Source organism: Arvicola amphibius, chromosome 13, assembly GCF_903992535.2.
Source record: "Arvicola amphibius chromosome 13, mArvAmp1.2, whole genome shotgun sequence".
Classification (NCBI taxonomy): Eukaryota; Metazoa; Chordata; class Mammalia; order Rodentia; family Cricetidae; genus Arvicola; species Arvicola amphibius.
This window is the reverse complement of record NC_052059.1, coordinates 53330307-53352360: the sequence shown is the minus strand read 5'-3', so window position 1 is coordinate 53352360 and position 22054 is coordinate 53330307. Positions and strand designations below refer to the sequence as shown.

General features: G+C 45.9%; 1 protein-coding gene across 2 annotated transcripts in view; it reads left to right on the top strand.

Moving 5' to 3' along the window:
• Window positions 1-22054, top strand: part of LOC119800376 (mitochondrial intermediate peptidase) — a 123879-nt gene that overhangs the window by 14896 nt on the left and 86929 nt on the right. For both annotated transcript variants that reach the window (XM_038310541.1, XM_038310540.1), the window contains exons 6-10: window positions 1731-1913; window positions 2426-2582; window positions 7237-7285; window positions 9113-9173; window positions 14179-14231. In XM_038310541.1, coding sequence (XP_038166469.1) covers window positions 1731-1913; window positions 2426-2582; window positions 7237-7285; window positions 9113-9173; window positions 14179-14231 — 503 coding nt within the window. The remainder of the gene's footprint in view (window positions 1-1730; window positions 1914-2425; window positions 2583-7236; window positions 7286-9112; window positions 9174-14178; window positions 14232-22054) is intronic.

Sequence of the window (22054 nt, the reverse complement as noted above, 5' to 3'; positions counted from 1 at the left end):
GCTGAATTTTTAGATGTTGTTCATCATTTTTGTTATTCCACTGACTACCACTAGATGGCAATACATTGCTGCAAGAGAAGTCTGGACTAAGAAGGCATTGGCGGTGTGGGAAACCTGTATTTTCCAGTGAAGTTTGGCTTTTCTATATTGAAAACTTTAGGCTATTATTTTACATTTACTTTTTTTTGAGACAGGAGTCTTGTTGTATAACCCAGACTGGCATTAAACTTGCAATATAGTCCAGGCTGACTTTGAGCATTCAAAATGCCTGCCTTAGCATTCGCCAGTGCTGGGATTATATACGTGTGTATATGTGTGGCTTTTTTATATTTTCAACTTTCTTTCTTTTTTTTTTGAGACGGGGTCTCATGTAGCCCAGAGTGGCATGGAATCACTATGTCGCTGAGGCTGACAGTGGACTTCTAATCTTCTGGTTTCCATTTCCTGTGTGCTGGGATTGCACACGTCCGGTTTGTGCAGTGCTGAGGACCAGGCTTAGGGCTTTCTGTGTGGTACACAAGCACTCGGCTGAGATACCCCACCCCAAACCTTCTCAGCTTCTCGTCAAATACATCTTACAGATGTGGCTGAAAAAACTAGGGATGCTTAGTAATTTTTTAAAGGGGGGTTCTAAGATTACCTGGAGTCCACCATAAGCCAGTCTGAAGCCTGACTTGTTTTTCCTCTAATAGACCTCAGAGACTCCATAGGGTACAGTTAATATTTCGTCTTCAAATATTTGTGGTGCATGCTGGGAATGAGACTCGGCAGGTAGAGAGAGCGCTTGCCTGGCGTGCACAAGCCCCTGTGTTCAGTCCTCAGCACTGCATTAAGCAAGGGTGATGGAGCGAGGCTTGTAATCCCATCATTCCCTGGGGCTGGGATCTGCGCATAGATGGAGGCAGGAGGATCTGAGGCTTAGGTTATCCTCAGCTGTATAGCCAGACGGGGTTGCACGAGACTCTCGAAAACTTTGCTTTTTGAGGTGACTCCTTTGACCATGGGCCTACAGAAACTCCTTCTCCATGGAGATTGTGCTCTGGAGATGTGCTCTGAAGCTTACATGCCGGTGCCAGCCCCAGCCCCAGCCCCAGCCCCAGCCCCAGCCCAGCCTTGTGCTTGACTGTTAGGTTGGGACCTAGTGTAGAGTGCAGCTCTGCCTCACAGACCTCTGCCTGCCTGCCTGCCTGCCTGCCTGCCTGCCTGCCTGCCTCTCTGTCTGTCTATATATCCTATTTTGAGGCAGGATCTGAGCGGGCCTGAGCCAGTGGTCCTCTTGCCATAGCGTTCTGAGTCTAGCATAGCAGGCATATACCCTGTGCCCTTCTTGAGTCTGCTGTAAAGGGCTCTGTTGCTGTCATTCTATAGGATATGTGTGTGAATCAGAGCCTCTGAACTGAACCTCTCAGGTGTTCACTACTGTTGTGTGAAGAACTGTTTCTCATTTCCCTTCCTCCTTTGCCTTTTAGTCTAGTCTTGTAAGATTCAACATCTTTGTAATCTACTTTTCAAATACTTAATTTTTTTTTCAGATATACTATAAAAGTGCTACTGAAGAGGTGTAACCAGGTGTAACCACTTGTTGACTGACTTAATGAAGGTTTTGGAGGGCAGAGGATTACACTCAAGTGTTCTATATCAGCAGTTCAGATGTTGATTTCCTCCCACTGTTGACTATTTGTGAAATGCTAATTTACATCACTTTTAAATACCTTTCCTCCCACTTGTAGCGCAGAAGAGCAGTGGACCTCAATGTTAAGATCCTGGATTTGAGCAGTGCCTTTCTTATGGGAACCAACTTTCCCAACAAGATACAGAAGCATCTCTTGCCAGAGCACATTCGGCACCACTTTGCCCGCGATGGGAGTTACGCTGTCATTGACGGTCTACATGCAGAAGCCTCGGATGACTTGGTAGGAGTTCTCAGTTGCTTGTTGTTCAGCTCCCGTCTGAACACCAATAGATGTGTATTACTGCCGTTTCATCTCCATAATCATTAGGAACATGTTATTATAGCCTTAAGTGTTGTTGCTGTTGCATTACTAAATAACTCTGAAAATTTAATTATTGGTACAGTTAATTCCACAAATGCTTTGAATATGGGAAGCAGTTAAAATTCATGTTTCTCAAGGAATTCATTGACTAGTGACCTTTAAGGTCACGTCGTAGTCACTTTTAATGCGTGAAGTGCTTTCTGGCACAGAGACAGAAGCATTGACAAATTGACCTCCCAGAGCCCTGCCCCATGTGCAGTTGTGTCTCATAAGAACACTGTAGACCTGGTGTGACTATCCCTTTCCTTGGGAAGCCATGGCTAGCTCTGGGTAACCGGGGGCGTTGGCCTGGGTGGTGGTTGTGTAGGATTTTGAGCCATGCTATTATATCTTTGACTTTCTCTTCTTTCCCTCTCCCTCTCTAACTTCAGGTTCGGGAAGCTGCTTATAAAATTTTCCTTTATCCCAACGCTGGTCAGTTGAAATGTCTAGAAGAATTGCTAAGCAGCAGAGATCTCCTGGCAAACTTAGTAGGTTATCCTACGTTTTCCCACAGGGCCCTCCAGGGAACCATAGCTCAGACTCCAGGTGAGCCCATTTATCCAACTTCTAAGAACAAACAGGACTTGGAGGAAACAGCGTTTCTCCTACGTGGGTGGGTGGATCGACAGTGCTGGAGAGCCACCCCGGGGCACTATGTTCCCAGCCAGAACTTTTGACTTCACACACACACACACACACACACACACACACGGATATGACATTTGCTTTGTAGCCCAGCCTATCTTTGAACTCAAGATCTTGCCTGAGCTTCCTAGATACTGGAATTATGGCATGAACTACCATGTCCAACAGTGTCTAGCTTTTAATACATTAGAGAACCATTTAATAGAACTTATCTTTAGAGTTAGTAATTTGCCCTATGTTGTGTGTATGTGCTGAGAGCAAGTCAAATCTAAGCTTTCACTTGTTCATTTAAACTTATTCTACTCTGACGCAGCCCAGTGTCCTCAGTTTAGTTGGGAGTGAGAGGATGAGGGGCGATGTCATAGCCAAGCACAGTCCTGTGCAGGAAGTCCTGTGCAGGAAGGTTCCTACTAGGTGGGCAGGGAAGTGGGATTGAACAAACTGGCCTTGTGCTGGGCTAAGGTACCTAGGAAAGAATGTCAGGCACAAGGAGTGATGGGAATACAGATGAGCTTTTCAGGGGCATCTTAGCGTCTGATAACTGAGGCAGTGAATCAGCAGCAGGGTGCTGAGGATGGTGGAGCCCTCAGTCTAGGTGCGCTTTGGAGGTGTTCTGGAGAGGGAGGAGAGGACAGTGCAGTTCCTGCACAGCTCGCACACACGCTGTTGTAGAAAGAGGGAGCACCGGGAAAGACTCTGTGGAGGAGTTCCCAGCCTTCCTGTGTATCCCCTCTTTTTCCAACACGCTCCTTCGTACCTTAAAGTTCTTTACGTTTTTCTCACTCTTCCCTATACAGCCTCTTCCCTTAACCTGGTACACTCCTTCTATCCTGGGTGCCCTTGTTCAGATTTCCAGCTTTTCAGGGCTGAGCCCCAAGCCACACCTCTTCCATGATAAACTTCCAAAAATGGTGTGCTCTTTCTGCTTTCCTTGGACTTTGCCCTTGAACCTTTATTTACTTTTTTGTGCCCATTATAGAACTCAGGGCCTCACACATGCTAGGCATCTTCTCGGTCAAGCTAGTTCCAGGACAGGCTCCAAAGCCACAGAGAAACCCTGTCTCGAAAAAACCAAAAAAAAAAAAAAAAAAAAAAAAAAAAATTTGGTTTCATATAACTTAATTTCTAAATTGATATTATATGAATTATATATATTAGATATATATTTATTTTGTATTTTTTGTTTTCTGTTTTGGAGTTTCAAACTGTTGAGAATGACCTTGAATTCCTGATCCTCCTGCCTCTACCTGCCCAGTGGCAGATTGCAGGAGTGTGCTACAACGCTGGGTTTTATTTTGTGTTTTTTGTAGGTGCTGTTATATCAGTGGAGTTAAAATGTAGTATTTTTACTTTTATACTATATAAAATAATAATATTGGAATGTTACTTATTGTTACTGTATTATATGTCATTTAACTCCTCACCAGTGGGAATCGGGAGCCTGCTTTGATTCAAGAAACAGTCAAGATGCTGTTATCTTGAAAGTGGCCACTGTGGGGGGCCGGAAAGATGGCTCAGTGGTAAAGAGCACTGGCTGCTCTTCCAGAGGTCCTGAGTTCAATTCCCAACACCCACATGGCAGCTCACAACTGTCTGTAACTCCAGTTTCAGGGCACCTGACTCTCACACCAATGAACATAAAATAATAATAATAATAATAATAATAAATGAATTAAAAAAAAGAAAGTGGCCACTGTAGATACATCTGTGGGGGCCAAGGACTCTGAGGTGATTAAGTTGAAATATTTCCTTAAAGGCTTGGGGCTGTATAAGGTCACTAAGGGAGTACACTGTAAGGAACAGCTGGCTTTGGGCTGCTCTGGGTTCAGGCTAAGCGGAAGAGCCACAGTGCTTTGGGGAGGAGTGGGACAGCAAGTAAGAAGAAAAGGAAGCAGAGTGTTTCCTTCAGGAAGCCTCTCGGAGAGGCCTGAGGAGAGCACTGTGGCAGGTCAGTGTGGAGAGGACTGGGGACTGGCCCTTGGCGCAGTTGGGTTTATTAGAGTTCACTGGACTCACTTGTTCACCAGATCCCATCAGTGGCAAGCACGTGGTTGGCAGTCACGTGAGGTGTGACCTGTGTCCTTAAAGACTTAAAGCTTACTGCCAAATGATTAGTACAGGCAACAACGCCATGGAATTTTAGCAAGCGGGTGATCAGATAGCACGTGAGTTTCAGGAAGGTGATGCTGTTGAAGGAGTGGCAAGTCTTCGCAGAAGGAGAGAAGTGAGGTTACTCTGGCCGTCCATTTGGTGACTCAGTGGAAACCATGTAGTGAGCGAGCATTGGGTTTATATTTAGGGAGTTTCACATACAGTAGTGTGTGTGTGTGCGCGTTCATGTATGTACATCTGTATGTGTAGGGCTGAGGTAGATGTTGGGTACCTTCCTCAGTTGCTTCCCACCTTATTTTTTGAGACACGATCTCTCCCCAAACCTAGACTTCACCATTTGGGTTTGACTGTGACCAGGAAGCCCCAGGGAACCTCATGCCTCCACCTTCCCAGAGTTGGGGTTGCCAGCGAGTGCTCCTACACCTGTTTGTTTTTCTCCCTGTGGATTTTGGAGGCTGGAACACTGGTCCTCATGCCCACATGGCAGGCACTTCCCTGACCCCTCCATCTCCCGTAGTCTTTTTAGTATATGTCTCCAGATTGTTTGCATATCACCAGAAAAACAAAATGGGCAACCGAGTAAAGCATGGCTGTGTGGAAGTCAGATGCATACATAGAGATTTACTTGGAACTGCTGTCTGTGGGAGCTGGGTGATGGGAAGAGGTTCAGATGCAGACTTTTGTCTCCTTTCAGTTTCTGACGCAGTTGGCTTGGCACACGAGACCGAATCTGAGACTTCTAAAGATGACAGGGCAAGGAGCTGCGGCTGTGGTTTAGGTTAACCCCACTCCAAGCTCAGCGTTTCATTTCACTCGGAAAGGAGATAGCTTCAAGAGAGGGCAACAAATTAAACCCATAGAGAAGATCATCTGGAAAATATAAAGGCGATGTTTGTGGCTGACTGAAACACACATAAAAGCTCTGCAAGGCGTTTGGGGGCAGAAGGCGCCATGGGACATGGGACACTTTCCATGGGAACGGCGGGTTTACTGTTGTCCTCGTGGGGCCTCGCTGGTGCTGCCCTGGCTGAAGAGCTGCAGTTAGCACCAGAGTCTGCTTACAGGACCTTGGGTAGTGCTGCTTGGGTTCAGTACCTAGTAGGGTTCTACATTGTCTGTAAATGACAGAAGTGACCAAGGGAAACTATGCTTTCTAAAGTTGAGTTTTTGGTGAACCGTTTTTCTAAACTGTACTGATATTTATATTTTTATTAGTGAATATGATATAATGTGATGGGTTTTAGGGTCTCATTTTTGTTTAAATACACCATGAACTTTGACCCTTTCCGCTCTCCATTGTCCTCTCTCATCCTTTTCCCCTACTATGCGTCCCCTTACTCTTGGCTGTGATCAAAATGCATTGTAAACATGTGAAATTCTCAAGGAGTAAGCTAAAACTTTTAAATGGCAATCTCTAGTTTGATCCAGTTTCCTGAAAATTACATAATTTATTTATGACTGAGTAAAGCCCCCCCTTCTCTCTCTCTCTCTCTCTCTCTCTCTCTCTCTCTCTCTCTCTCTCTCTCTCTCTCTCTCTCACACACACACACACACACACACACACACTCACACACACGGCGCATTATTATCTCATCTGCTGATGGACAGCCTGGCAGTTCTGGACTGTTCTGTGATTTGGCTGCTGTGAGCGGATGATCATTGCTGTGGGACATTGACTGGGTCCTTTGGGCAGCACACAAGGCCGGTGGTTGGGCAGTAAGGGGTCCTTTCAGGTTCTGAGGTCCTTCCACTGCTGATTTCGGGGGTAGCTGTACATTACATTGCCACTGGCAGTGAATGGGGACCCTCCCTGCCCATCCTTGCCAGAATCTGTTGGTTTTTTTGTGTGTGTGTGTGTGTGTGTGTGTGTGTGTGTGTATGTGTGTGTGTGTGTGTGTGTTTGTTTGTTTTTCTAATAACAGCCATTCTGATTAGAGTGGGGATGGAATTTCAGTGTAGATTTTCATTTCCCTGGTGGCTAGGGCTGTTGAGCAATTTTGAGACAAGGCCTCCCTTTGAAGCTGGACTGGGCTGACCTTGACTCCTGCCACAGTGTCACGTGAGCTGAGATTACTGGCGTGCACTGATTTTTAGGACCAAGCCAGCATCTAGCCATCCTGGAATTTAGTAATAATTGCATATGTCTGTGACACTTTCCATACATTTGGATGGGAGTTTTTTTTTTCCCTTTTTCTTTCCATTAATGCTCTTAACATTGGGTGTGATCTGAGGCTTTGGATAAGACTCCATAAGTATAATTTGTTTTTTACAGGAGATGTTCAGTGTCAGAAATAATTCCAAGCATATGGAGGCTACTCTGCCTTACCCAAATCATCTCTCTGGGGAAACTAGATGTGTGATGACCCTCACAGTACAATTTTGACATGTATATCCATGTGATTTCACATAATTGAAGTTATTTTCTTTTGGATTTCATCTTTAGAGACTGTCATGCAGTTCCTTGAGAAACTATCAGACAAACTCTCGGAAAGGTTAGTTGGTGTTGTATTTACTATTTTAGTTGTGCAGTCAGCTTGTGAGTGTGGTGTGAGTACATGTATGTTTGTATGTGTGTACAACCAAGTATGTTTGCAGGTACACATACACACATGTGCATGTGGACACTTGAAGTTGATGACAGGTGCCCTCCTCTCTCACTCTCTTCCTTATACACTAAGACACGTTGTCTCGCTTGAACCCAGACTTGCCAATTCAGGTAGTCTAGCTACCAGCTTGCTCCGGGGACACTGTATCTCCTCTTAAATGTCCGCTTGGCATGCGTGTGGGTCCTGGGGATCTAAACTCTGTTCCTCACCCTTGTGCACCTTCTGAGGTGTGTCTCCGATTTCTGCAGTTAGATTTGTTTTTAAAATTAATAAGTAATTTACTAAGAATGTAAGCTTAAATGTTAGGTCTTTTTGTGAGGGGTTGTCCCTTCTTGAGAAGACGTTGAGAGCAGCCTCCCTAAGATACCAGTCTCAACAACTTAGCTAGTCCTTGTTGACCCATGCTCTTCAACAACCCCTCACTCATACCTGTTTATCTGCCTTTCCAAAGTGTTCTTGAAACCATGTGTTTTAAACTGTACCCCTAATTATAACAAGCTCATAGTGTCACGGGGCTCAGATGTCTCAGGGGAGCTTGGGTGCAGTGGGTCTCCTGGGTTTGGATCTCTTTTTTAAAGATTATCTGCTTTGGGGTTTTTAATGCCAAGCTGCATTCCCCTTTCTGCCCCACACCCCGCGGTGGTCCCATTTGTACCTTGCTGTTCTCTCTGTCCTTCCCGCCTGTCCCTTCCCTCCTGTCCCTGTCCTCAGTGGGCTCTCTTCCAGCCCTTGGAGCAGGGCTCCAGGAAGAGGTAAGCCATGGTTTGGGACCCCGGCAAAGGTGGCCTCTTACCTACCTCACAACGCAGTGTAGCTTCTTTAGCCATTTTTGATCATAGGAACACATTGTGTGTGCTCAGATTTCTGTTTGGGATTATTAAAAATGGTTTATGTGCCGAGTGTTTCATCTGCATGTATGTGTGTGCACTGTGTGCATGCCTGGTGTCTGGAGGCCAGCAGAGGGCCTCAGATCTGATGTGAGTAGCTGTTGAGTGCTGGGAACTGAACCCAGATCCTCTGGAGGGATCCTACGTACATGCTTTTGACCCCAGAGCCACTTCTCCAGGCCCATCAGTTAGGATTTTAAATTTGTGCTTTTGAATCCCTTTTTAATTTGGCTCAGCTTTGTCCCTTCTAACATCTTTTACTGCCAGTGATGAGGGAACGTCGATTAAGAAGTGTCTTAGTTTTCTTACTTTTGCTTTAAGGGGTCTCCGTTTATGTATAGCTATAGATTGTATTTTCAGCAAATATACCTTCATAAGTTTGTAGTTTTATATGTGTGTGTATGTATGCATGTTGATTCTAAAAGACACTTCCTGTTACTGCCTGGAGTTTTTCTGTAGGGAAAAGTGATGAGTAGCAGTTGTACATATAACCCATATGGATGTTTTATAGAGAGGAACTTGTTAGTTTCCTGTATTTCAGTTGCTAATTTAGAGACTTTTAGAGTCTGCTGATGAATCTTTACTTGGTTTTGCTTCCCAAGCGTTAGTACTTTCAAGGCTTGTATCCACATGTGCGTAAGGTGGAATTTGTGTTGACATTAGATCTGTGTAGTTGCATATGACACTTGAGTAAAAGTTGGATTAACATAGTTTGCTTTTGTGGTAAGACATACCTAACTTTATTATGACTGTTGGGAAGGTTATAGAGTTATTCTTATTGCAATTACTAATTTTTTTCTTAAGTAACAATAGACTTGTTTTGCAGAGCTGCAAAAGATTTCGAGATGATGAGAGACATGAAAATGAAACTAAATCCTCAAAATTCTGTAAGTTAAATAAGTTGGATTTTTTTAAAAGTAATGTAAACACAATTTCAACTAAAAACATTATCTCGTGATTTTAGAGCCTTTATTTTAATTTAAAGTTTTATTTTCAAATTTCTAATCTGTTCTTTGCAGTTCCATATATATGTATAAGTAATTTGATCATATTTCCCTCCCCCATTAGTCTCTTATCCCTTCCCACCAAACCCCTTCCTTTCCCGTCAAGTCCCCCTCACGTCTTTTGTGTATGTGCTCCACCGCACCTGACTAGGGTGCCCATATGAGCACGGGTGGTGGGTTATTTATTTACATCAGCCAGGGCAGCGCACCAGGAGAACATGGCTCCTCCCCTCCCCCAGCACCCATTGATTGCCTGTAGCTCTTTAGGGAGAGGTGGGGGCCTTATTAGCCCCTTATCAGTCATCAACATGAAGTCATCTTCATCAGTATGAAGGAATATGGACGGGCCCAGTCCTGGGCAGGTCTTGTGCAGGAAAAGCCACTGTTGCTGTGAGTTCATGGGCACAGCAAACAGTCATGTCAGGAAGACAGAGTTTACAGCACCCCTTGCTTTACAATCTAGCTCTTCCATTCCTTCCAGCCAGCCCCCTTCCACGATGTCCCAGGCCTTGGAGAAGGGCTGTATAGATGTCCCATTGGAAGCTGAATACCAGCAGTCACTTTCTCTCAGCGCTTTGACCACTTAGGAGTCTCTGCAGTAATTATCAGCTGCTGTAAGCAGAAGCTTCCCAGAGAGGCTGAGGGCAGTACTAGTCCATGCATATAAACATAATGCGTAGAATGCGGTTTGATATTGTTTCTGCGTAGTAACCATAGTAGGGTCTTCCATAGGGCCTCTTTGACTTCTGCAGCCATGGCTTCTGATGAATTAGGTTACAGCACCAGACGTGCGCTCCTGTGGCGCGGCCTCAGATCCAGTCAGGAAAATTTGCCTCCCTCACATCACTGGGCACATGTTGTTGTTTCTAGGACTTCTTAGGATTTCCTGGAAGTCTCTGTAGTCTTTTTAGTGTTTGGTCTATCTTAGTGAATTTGTTTGGTATTGAAGTATTTGATATATAGATCCTAATTTGAGGTTACCTAGAAACTCAGCATTTTTATCAATTAGTTGGTGTGTGTATACATTTATGAATATATATTAATAGAAAATGTATTTGTGAAGCACTTCCTTCTATTCTACAGCAAGTCGGCTTTCCATTTCAAGGTAGCCTTTGATAAAGCCGAATGGAGGCTTGATTTAGCAGGTGGCAATTTGAACCTCATACCTCTGTATCATATGGTCCAAGTGGTAGAGCAGGTGGTGCGCGTTGGCTCGGACCTTCTCTAGGCCCCACTCAAAGCTGGCATGGTTACGGATCTCTTGGTGTATGGGCCAGAGTAACATTACCCAGGTGAGGAATGTGTGTCTCCAGAATCCAAGCAGGCCCACTAAGCTTTGTATTCTTTCTTGGTGGTGGGAGGGCCCGGGTGCAGTAATTATTCTTCACCTTGGAAGGAATGTCTCTGCGTGCCCCACACCACTGGGCTCCTAAGAATTTCACTGAGGTAGAAGGCCCTTCAATTTTGGTTGGGTTTATTTCCCATCCTCTGATGTGCATATGCATTACCAACAAGTCCAAAGTTGTTGCTACCACCTGCTCACTTGACCCAATCAGCTGAGTGTCATCAATCTGGTGGATCAGTGTGGTATTTTGTGGAAGAGACAGATGACCAAGAGCCTTTGAACTAAGCTATAGCACAGGGTTGGAAAGTTAATATCCCATTGTCTATATGTGTTATTTTCAGTCATAAGTTCATATGATCTCATAGTATATAGCAAGTGTCTTTGTGATCAGAATGCTGCCCATTTACTTGGGATGTTCTGAAGTGATGGGATTGCAGACATTAGGATGTGACCAGAATGCTGCCCAGGCACTAGGGATGTTCTGAAGTGATGTGGTTGCAGACATTAGGATCCTTGTTCCCATGTGGCTCAAAGGAACCACAGGCTTTCTGCGGTGTCTACACCATTCTTTGGTAGGTGTAAGTGTTGGTGAGTCTTGATTTGATGGTACCTGTCAGGGCTGTAGGCCAGGGAAATATAAAGAAAGGAGCCTTGTAGATTTGAAAATGGTGACAGTTTGCCAGCCCTACCCACTAAGAAAGAGATGGTACATTGCTAGGCTGGATAGACTTAGGGTAGCAGCCAATCTGGGATCTTGCTGTAGCTGAATCTGACCTGGCAGCTAATGTCAGTCATCTACATCCGTGCAGTGGTGGGCACAGCCACGTAGGATATCAGACAGCACATCAGAATCCACAGAATTAAAAATCTGTTAAAGAAAGCTAATTCAGTCAAAGCTGATGTACCTTGCACCTTCCCTCCCAACATTTTTGTATGATTGATGGATGCAGGTAGCTGCACAAATACTAATGAAGTCCTGATCTTCTCAGGAGGCTCCGTTCTGGCCAGTGGGACCCCTGCTCAGCCTGCCGCTCTAGCTGCGAGCTGCACTTTCTACTGGTTCCAGAAGTGTGGTTCCTGACCTGAAGCATCAGCACAGAACTCAAACCCACATACCAATCTGAACCTGGGTTGAGGCCTCTTCTTGAGTTTCATTGTGCCCTGAAGGTGGTTCACACTCCAATTGTTCCTGCAGCTTACCTCAAGAGCCTTATCCTCCCCTCCCCTTCCCATGACCTGTGACCACAACCTTGGCTAGCTCATTACAGTTTTCCTACTCCCCTCAAATAGTTAAGGTTTCTATTGCTGTGAAGAGACACCATGACCATGGCAACTCTTATAGAGGAAAAACATTTAACTGGGGTGGCTTACATTTCAGAGGTTTAGTTCATTATCATCATTGTGAGATATGGCTGTGTGCAGGCAGACGTGGTGCTGGAGCTGAGAGTCCTTACATCTTGACTGAGGCAACAGGAAGTAGTCTGTCCCACTGAGTGTGGTCTGAGCATATATGAAACCTCAAAGCCTGCCTCCACAGTGACACACTTCCTCCAGTAAGACCACACCTACTCAAACAAGGCCACACCTTCTAATAGTGCTACTCTGGGGGGTCATTTCTTTGAAACCACCACAGTACTGGATTTAGAACGCTTAGCCCAGTGTGGGCAGAGCAGGTACTATGCACTCACCTGCACTCTGGGTGAATGAACCAGTAAGTGACTAAATTGCCACGGGGAAAGTCCCTACAGCACACGTCTGGTTTTGTCACTCTGTTTAAAACCCTTCACCAACTGCTACCCTTGTCATTGCACTTCTGATGTCTTCCCATGTTTTCCCCAGCCACTCAGGGTCTGGCCTGCCTCCTGTATCCAGGGCGGCATGGCTGTCCTCGCTCAGGGCTGCCCTCCCTGACACCCGGGGCAGCATGGCTGTCCTAGCTTACTTCTGCTTCGCGTTCTTTGTTCTTCAACTCTTGCAGGTCGGTCGTTATGTGCCCGTCCCTTGGATATGCTGTTGGAGGGAGCTTCCAGCCACTCTTGGTGCCTCAGGAAGGCCTCTCCTTTCTCACCTTGATTAACTGCTGCCGTCTCCAGACTTACTTTGGGCTTTTCTTCCTCCAAAACAGCCCTGAACCCACCCCTTGATCTGAGACTTCTCAGAGCTGATGCTGTGCCTTAGGCGTATAATGAATTTTTCGAGTCCTTTTTTATACTTTTTCATTGCCACATATGCGGTGCCCAAAGTGCCATCGCGCCATGTGGGAAGGAGCACCTACTTCCTCAGGGGAAGTACTGAGCTGAACTTGGAAGGGGGAGAGCCACAGGACAGCTGGCATGCTGAACCCTTACTCAGAGGCAGGTGTTGCACCTGTGTGGGAGGTGCTGTTGACTCAGTGAGTGGCCGCCGTGCAGCAGGCTCTGTGCAGAGGCAGGACCAATGTGGAAGGATACAGGCAGAATCCTCACCCTCCTGCAGCATGCAGTCTGGTAACTTGACCCCTAGTGGCTTTCAGCATCCTGCACTGGCTGCCACAGAACTGTTATTGCTTCTATTACTTTTTTGTTCTTTTTTTTTGAGATAGGATTTGACTTTTTAGCTCAGGACCTTCAAATTCAGAGTCCTGCCCTAGCATCTGAGGGCTGGGATTGTAAGCCTGAGCCCCCATGCGCCGTTCTTTTACTACCTCCTTAAGACAGTTTCTTTGCCTAGACTGGAGTTGCTTCTGCCTCAGTTACATTTGAAATTACTGCTTTAATTTTGGGGCCATACCCCAACCTTCTTGTTTAGCTTTACAAAGCACGCTTATCTCATTTTATTACCTGTAGTGTATGGACTCATATCTGGGATATGCTTTGAGAAAACTTTGATTCTAGCTGTTTTAACCCATTAATGTTGACTTTTGTTGATTATACTTTAGAATGTCATTTACCTTTGCCCCAGATTCTGGGTTGTGCCTTATTTGTATGTAGTGAGGAGCTGCGGGCAGGTCTGCTTTTCATCCCGCTCGGCTCCCGGCCACCGGCTAGCATAAGCTCCCAAATAACAACACACAAACTGTATTCTTTTAAACACTGCCTGGCCATTAGTTTCAGCCTCTTACTCACATCTTGACTAACCCATATCGAATAATCTATGTAACACCACGAATGGTGTCTTACCGGGAAAGATTCAGCACATGTGACCTGGTAGCTGGCTTCATCGCATCTCTCCCTGAGGAGAGGCACGGCAGTCTGCCCCAGAGAGGAGAGGCAGGGCAACTGTCTGAGCCATTTACCTCACTTCCTTTTTCCTGTCTGTCTACTCCACCCACCTAAGAGCTGGCCAAGGCAGTTTCTTTATTAAAACAGAAGACCTTCCCACATCATTTGTACCCTTCTATTTATTGATTACAGAGAATTCAAATTGTGCCATGCCATTGTTTTTAAATATTTTTTCTCATATATGTTAAAAATAGCTGGTTTATCTTTTATAAACTGAGCAAGTTTCTGATAAAAATAATGAGATAGTGAATAGCTTTGCTGACAGTGAACCATTCCCTTTCAGGAACTAATGCCTTGGGATCCCCCCTACTACAGCGGTGTGATTCGTGCAGAGAGGTAAGCTTCCCTAGAAGGACCCCTGCGAGAAGGGAGACGGGAGTTAATGTCCTGCACTAGTGACCCAGCTGCTCAGGTGCCCATCACACAGCTGCCTTCCCCAAGACAGACACAGCACTCTCTGAGGGTGGAGCTGTAGTCTCAGTTGCTGTCTTTTTTTTTAAAAAAATATTTATTTATTATGTATACAATATTCTGTCTGTGTGTATGCCTGCAGGCCAGAAGAGGGCACCAGACCCCATTACAGATGGTTGTGGTTGCTAGGAATTGAACTCAGGACCTTAGGAAGAGCAGACAATGCTCTTAACCTCTGAGCCATCTCTCTAGCCCTCAGTTGCCGTGTCTTAATCTGATCCTTGTGTGGCTTTGCCTGTCCTTAATTCTCTGGGCACACTGTCTCATAAATGTAATTGCTTCTTTATAACACCATTAATAAACACATTTATTATTTGTTCATTTATTTGCATGTGTGTCTATGGGAAGGGCATACACAGCCAGCACACGTGGTGGTTCGAGGACAGCCTACTTGTGGGAGTCAGTTCTCTCCATTATGTGGGTCCTAGGGATTGAACTCAGGACGTCAGACCTGGCAACAGGCATCTGCACTCACTGGGCCATCCTGCTGGCCTGCTGTCCCTTCTTTAAAGCTCTGAGGAACACACTCACTGAGTTTTCAGGAACCATGAACTCTTTGTTAGCTCTTCAAGCCCATGTCAACACCAAATAAAATCATTTTATTTGTAATTGTAATCATACGATGAGAATTTGGGGAAGACAGTGCCATAATATTTTGAATGGCATTCAAAGAGTTTTTTACTTACATATTTATTTATATTTATTTGAGTGTATCTGTGCATATGCCATGTCACATGTGTGGGGCTCAGAGGACAACTTGAAGGAGTCTTTTCTCGCCTTGTGATTGAACTCATGACGAGTGTTTTGACCTGCTAAACCATTTTGCCAAACCTAAGTGGCTCTTGTTTTAACCTGGAATATTTGTTTTTATTGTTTTGTTTTGTTTTGTTTTGTTGAGACACGGTTTCTCTGTGTAGTTGTGCTGTCCTGGAGCTCACTCTGTAGACCAGGATGGCCTTGCATCCATCCATCTGCCTCTGCCTCCCAGGTGCTGGGATTAAAAGATGTGCACCACCACTGCCTGGCAGTCTGCAGATTTGTTTAATGCCGTGTGGCCTTTAGGGGTCTGGTTATACATGCTTGGCCAGCTTTCCAGCCCAGCTCTACTGGGAACAGTGGTACCTGCCTGAGAGCAGAGGAGCTCCGGCTGGTTTGTCTGACTGTTAATGCAGCAAACGAAGCAGGAAATGAGGTGGGAGTATTTCAGAGGATTTATAAGGTGGCGCCCGTCCATCCTCATGCCATCTGCTTTAACAAGTTATAGGGTTGAGCTCAGGCTGGACTCTTGACAGTGTGGGCAAAGAAAGTAGGCACAGAGGTACTGTAGTGGATGAGAAAGGAAGAGGACACTGTGGTTTGGATCTGCGGCTGGGACATGGGGCAGGATGAAGAGGTCTAAAGCCTTGCTGAAGTCACCCACTTCAGCGCGCTTAGGTGTGTGGTTTATATGGAGTGGCAAGCAGAACTGACTTTCTTTGTGGTCAGTTTTTCTTGAAGCTAACCACAGGGGCTCATATGCGTTATGTTAAAACTTCAGACGTGTTTGTGTTTCAGGGTTCTCATTTATCTGCCCGAAGAAGACAAGCAGCCTGTTTGGAAGTAGGTAGAGAATTAGCCTGTGTTAGGACTGCCCAGGAGTGATGTGGGAGACAGCAGCCCATGAAGGACTGTGGTTGTTTGCTTTTTCAGTTAGGTTCTTCTGAGAAATTAGGTCTTTCAAGTTTGAAGAGATAGGAAGAATATCTGAAATTGTTTTATTTGAAATTAAAATTTATTTTTCAATAGGCAGTGCATTTATATGGTTCAAAGCATCAGAACAATGGTAAAAAGATGTTCATTAAGAAATGTTGGCCCCATCCCTGCCCTGACCCTCAGGGCCGTTTTCTGGCCGTTTCCTAGAGTTGTTTAATCTGCCCTGTCAGCACTTGGGGTTTGCTCTTCGTGCCTTGGCAGGCCTTGTCTCTTTTCCTGCTAGCAGCGAGCTTCTGTGACCTGGGTGTGTGCTGCTGCTGCTTTGCATCAGGATGTCTTCAGAAGGGCAGTTTCCTATTATCTGCTCATGCTAAGCCTCCAAAATCTCACAAGTAATCACATAATAAAAAAAGTATGTTTTACATAAAATTACACAGAAAACAGTGGACTGCAACAGAAGGGCTTCTGTTTAGTGTGTGAAATCTTATCTTTGTTGGTGGAGACGTAGGGTAGTTTAGAATTTTTTAAAAAATGAACCTTTATTACGAAATTATGAAAAGTTTCAAAATAAACATAAAAAGAATAATGTAAGTAGCCTCCTGCTGTCCACCTCTGGGTCTAGTGAGCATCAAGCTGTGCTGGGTTTTTTCTTCCACCCCCCTCTTGATTTCTGTGTTGCTGTTTTGTCCTTTCTTCCTTCCTTGTCCTACTACATTACCTACATACCTTCTGGTCAGTCTCAGATTCTGTTTATATGCTCACATGCGTATATCTCTGAAGAACGGACGTCTTACGGACCTTCAGCATCATTACCTAATGCTAATCTGTTATCTCTACCTAGTCCACCATAGTGTTTCCTGATGGTGTGTGTTTTCAGTGTGTGGTTTAAACAAGACACCGAAACAGTCGGCTTCTCAGGAGGAAAGGTTGGGTTTTGCCCCAGTTTTGGAGGCTCCAGTATGTGGTCCATGGGCCTCCTTGATTTGGGGTCTGTAGCCAGGCAGTGCATCATGGTAGGGGGCACATAGTGGAAGGGCTGCTCACTTCACAGCAGTTGGGAGGCAGATAGAGTCAGGAGGGTGGGGTCCTGATGTTCTATTCTATGACATACCCCCCATGAACTAGCTTCCTTCCATTGGGCCCTACTTCTTACAGATTCCACCATACCAGATAGCACTACTGTGGTCTAGGAGGCTTAAGCCTTCAACACCTGGGCTTTTGGTGGCATTCAGGATCAACATGGTGACAGTACCAAATCTGCTTTTGCCTGTTAGTTTGTTGAATTAGGATCCAGACAAGGCCTGCATGTTCTAGTGTCCCCACCTCCACCCACCCCTTGTTTGCTTAGCTTATGCAGGAGTTTACATCACCCAGTAATGGTCTAAGGGTGGACTGGACTGTTCTGGGGGAAAAGTTCCTATGCAGATGCCACCCTGGCCATCACCTTTTATCATTTCCTCCCAAGGCTTTTGGGGACTGCTTCCTGCTTGTTGCCTTCTTCTGGCTGTCATCTATTGCTGCTGCTCCTTTGCTTGCTGGCCCACAACTCAGCATCTTTCCCACTGCCCTCTGAAGCAAAGAAGCAGGGTAGCAGATAGTCACAAGCAGAGGTCTCCTTGCTGTCTCTGCTGGATTCTGCCACTTGTGTCATCTCCTTTGCTGGCAATGCCCTTTGTCCCTACAGTCAGCCCTGTTGGCTCTCCTTCCTCCTGCTCGAGGATGGTGATAGAATTAAACTTTCTTTGTCTGGTACTCATTTCTGTGGGTTTGCACTGTGGAGGGGAACTGCACCCAGCTAGCAGAAGCTGGGCCTCAGTGGTGGCTTCTGAAGGCAGAGTGGGGCTAGATGGGCCTGGTGGCCCCTTACAGAGCAGAGCGAAGGGCTGGTCTTGTTCTTTTTCTATGTTACATGTTAACTGAGAAGCAAGCTGTCCTGGTGTAACAGTTTCTCCACTGATCCTTCTGTAGTTAACCAGAGGAGATGGCAGCTGTTAGTGTGGGGTCTCCTGCTGCGGAGCCCCAAAGCCATCATCAGCTGTAACTGTCTTCAGGCTTTGTCACTCCTGATGGCAAGCACTCCGTTCCACACGCATGGTAGCGCTAACTGTTGTTCCCTGGGCAGTGCTGTGTTGTAAGCTGTACTTCCCAAGTGTGCATGTTCCTAGCACAGGTATCCTCGGGTGGGCCGCCTTGGTGGTTTGAAGAGCGCCTCAGAGAGCCTGTGCTGCTGAAGCCTGCGGTGTCACCCTTGCTCTTCACTGAGTGAGTGCAGCAATGCAGAAGCCTTTGCTTCTCCGAGGTTGCAGCCCAGGTTCATGGACCACACTCTCAGTAAATTCAGTGCCAAGCTTTTTGAAATACTCACATGCTCTGTCTTTCCTTTCACCCTTTCTCTCCTCCTTCTCCCCCTCCCTTCCCTTGATTCATTTTTAAACACTCAAATTATAATGAGGAACTTTCTGGTTGAATGTCTCTCCATTGCTCATTTAGCCCTGCTGTCCCTGAGGGACTTTGATACAATGCTAAGTTAGGTTGGTTTTGTTGGTGCTGGGATTCTACCCACGTGCTTGGGCATGCTGGATGTAAACTGTACCAACTGAGCCACACCAACCTCAAATTCTGTTGTTTCTAATAAAGATGAAATTATATTTGTGCTTTTGTACTATGTTGGCTTGTTGCAAATTGAACCCCCTTACATAGTTTCTGCAAAGCAAGCAGTCTCGCATCACAGACCTGTAGTGAGCCAGAGAAAGTGGCAGCTCTTAGGTAGTGGAGCATCTCTGAACTTTGTTCTGGTGGTCCCCCATTTAACTGTGTCTTCTGCAGTGCAAGCAGAGAGCTCTTGACAGTCTTGTTCCTGGAGCCACACCAAGGGAATTTTTTGCAAAAACGATAGAAAACTGAAGGTGCTAGGATGGTGGAACATACCTGTGCTCCAGCTACGCTGGAGAGCTGGGTAATGTGGTGAGAGACAGTGTTGGGGGGGGGAAGGACGGCAGGATTAAGGTGGGGGAGAGAGGGGGTGTAGGGTGGGAGATGGGAGGGACTTTGCTAGCATTTGCAGTGATGCTTGGTGTGTCACAGCAGAATCTCAGCACGCCGAGATACTATTGTTTGCATTGGCCACGGCTCTGGCATACTGGAAGGGTGCAGGGTCATGTGTTGTACCCCTGATGAGTCTCTGTGGTAGAGAAGATTTCTCCATGGATTATATATGGGAATTAAGGAAGCTGTGGATAGAGGCATTGTAGGTATGTGTTAACAGGCAAGCCTTGACCAGTAATGCCCCATAAAGGCAGGCAGAGTGGTCATATCCAGAGCCTGGCCTGACCGACCATGGGCCTAGTATCCTCAGGGTAGGGAGACCAGTGACATGCAGTAGTCAGTACATCACTGTAGTACCAGTGTGAACTGAGTTCTGTGAATGGTGTTCTTTTGGCTACCACTTAGCCTGTATAAAGGACCTCCCAGATCCTCGTAGTACTATGGATAACATGAAGCTTTCTGTAGCTGCCCCATTCTGGCTCACTGTCCTTTTTTATGAGTCCCAGAGTGAGGACTCTGAGCAAGGTCAAGGGCATCTGACGTTCTCACCTCTTCCACTGTACCCCACCTTGCTTCCCTTCTCCCTCCCCAGCCTTTGAGCGCCTTCACCAGTAGCTTCCTTCTGGGCTGCTCTTGGTGGCTCTCTCTGATCGCCATCCTTCCTCTGTAGGCCGAAGGGTGGAATTAGCAGCAGCCACCGTGTTTGTGCCAGGGCTCTTTCCCACTGCCCTGTGTCCCTTGCCATGGTCTGATCAGTAGGGCTACAGCCTCCCTTTCTGGGACACAGCCCATGAATGTTTGCTATTAGTAACATGTAATACAGTTTATGATGCAGGTTCTTTGACCACGCTGCGTTTCTTCTTAGAGTTGGCAAGCTCTGAGGAGGAGAGGGAAGCACTGGGTTTCCCATTACTTTCTTTCCCGTGACAGTGATCGTGGTGGCAGTGTGCTGGTTCTGTTCCTGCCCCCCACCTCCTTTACTTACATTGGAGCCTGGGAAGTGGGAAGTGTTTCCCATTTTCCTGGTGTGAAAATCAAGACCCCAGAAGCCCAAAGTACAGAACCAGAAGGATCCCATGTTCCAATTTCAAGCTTAGGGCTTGTGGTGGTTTGAATGAGAATGGCCCCCATAATCTCATATATTTGAACCATTTGTCCCTAGTTGGTGAAATTGTTTAGGAAGGATTAGTAGGTGTGACCTTGTTGGAGGAGGTGCGTCAGTGGGGGTGGCCTTTGAAATTTCAAAGCCCGCTCCAGGTCTGGTGGTCTCACTCTGCAGATCAGCTGTAAACTCTCCGCTACTGCCCGCACTTCATGCCTGCTGCCATGCTCCCCACCATGATGATCATGGACTCACCCTCTGAAACTGTAAGCCAGCCCACAGTTAAATGCTTTCTTCTCCGAGTTGCCTTGGTCATGGTGTTGGGTCACAGCAGTAAACAGTAACTAAGACAGGGCTCTTTCTGTTGTCACCAGCTTCTTTGGGCCTTTGTTTCCTCAGGTGTAATTCTTGTCCCATCTGTGCCATGAGATTAGGTAAGGAATAAGAGAGGTGCCCTGTAGATACTGCACCGTGGTTGGGTGCGGTGACATCAGACCACTGCAGATCCAGTTTCTCCAGTGGTTCTGACTCGGTCAGTTTCTTCCTGCGTACCTTCTGTGATATCCCTAATGTAAGCTCCTCCCTCAGGTCCTGGAGAGCTTGTGGTCCTCTCCTATTTCTGTGCTGGCAAACGTCTCTCCAGCAGGAGTCTATGCTGGAGGCCTGTTCTCCCGAATCTTGGTTGGTGTTGTGGAGTCCTGTCAATCTCCCAGCTAGGCTTTCATGTTTTCAGGGTGAGCTGTTATGTGGCATACCTACAGGAGAAAAATGACCATAATTCTGTTTGCCTGAAGAATCCTTTGTTCTTCAGTTTTGAAGGATAACTTTATTTAATATAGAATTCTTGGTTAGTGTTTTTTTTTTTCCTCTGTTGACATTTTTAGTATTTCAACCCACATTTTCTAACTACATGGTTTCTGAGTAGTCTACTATAATTCTTATCCTTGTAGGAAAAGTGATTCCCTCCCCCCTCCATTTTTAAAAGCAAGGTTTGCCTTTGATTTTCTACGGTTAAATACGCTATAGTGATTAAATGTGGTGGGAAAGGCCTACCCTCTGATGTTCTCTGCTCTTCTCTGTTTCTCCATTTTCGTGCCTGGTGGTTTTTGTTTGCTATTTTATTTAGGTTTTTATTTTTGAGATATCTCATGGTGTAGTCCATGATGCCCTGGAACTTAGGTCCTCTTGCCTCAGCCTTGGTGGAAGGGGTGCCGACGACACATACGTTTTCATTTGGGAACTTGTCAGCCATTGTGACAAACATTTTCTTCTATTGTCTTCATTATTTATACTTCACAACTTCGTAGTTTTCCTGCAAATCTTGGACAGTCTTATCTATTTTTCATTCTTTTCTCTCTCCATATTTCTGTTTTATTTTCCCCCAAAGTCAGAGTCTCACTGTATAGCCCAGGCCTGCCTCCCACAACTTGTGTTCCCCGTGCCTCTGCTTCCAGAATGCAGGTCCATGCCCTGGCGTTTCTGGTTTAAACGCTTCTGTTGACATTGTTTCTAGCTCCGTGATTCTTTGCTCAACGGTTCTAAGTCTGCGAGCCCTTCCGAGGCATTGGTCATTTCTGCCCCAGTGCTTTCAGTCTCCGCCATGTCCTTTGATCTGAAGTTCCTTCTTTCTGCACACGTTAGCCGTCTGTTCTGGCGACGGTCTCTACTTTTCCCTTTAGAGACCTTAAGATGTTAATTATAATTGTTTCCTAGCCCTGTCTGTTCACGTCCACACCCCTGCTGTGTCTGAGACGGCTTGAGGATTGCCTTGTCTCCTCTTACTGCTGTTGCAGATACATAATAACAAATTGGAGAGACTGGTGAAATCGAGGCAGTTTTAACATTCCAC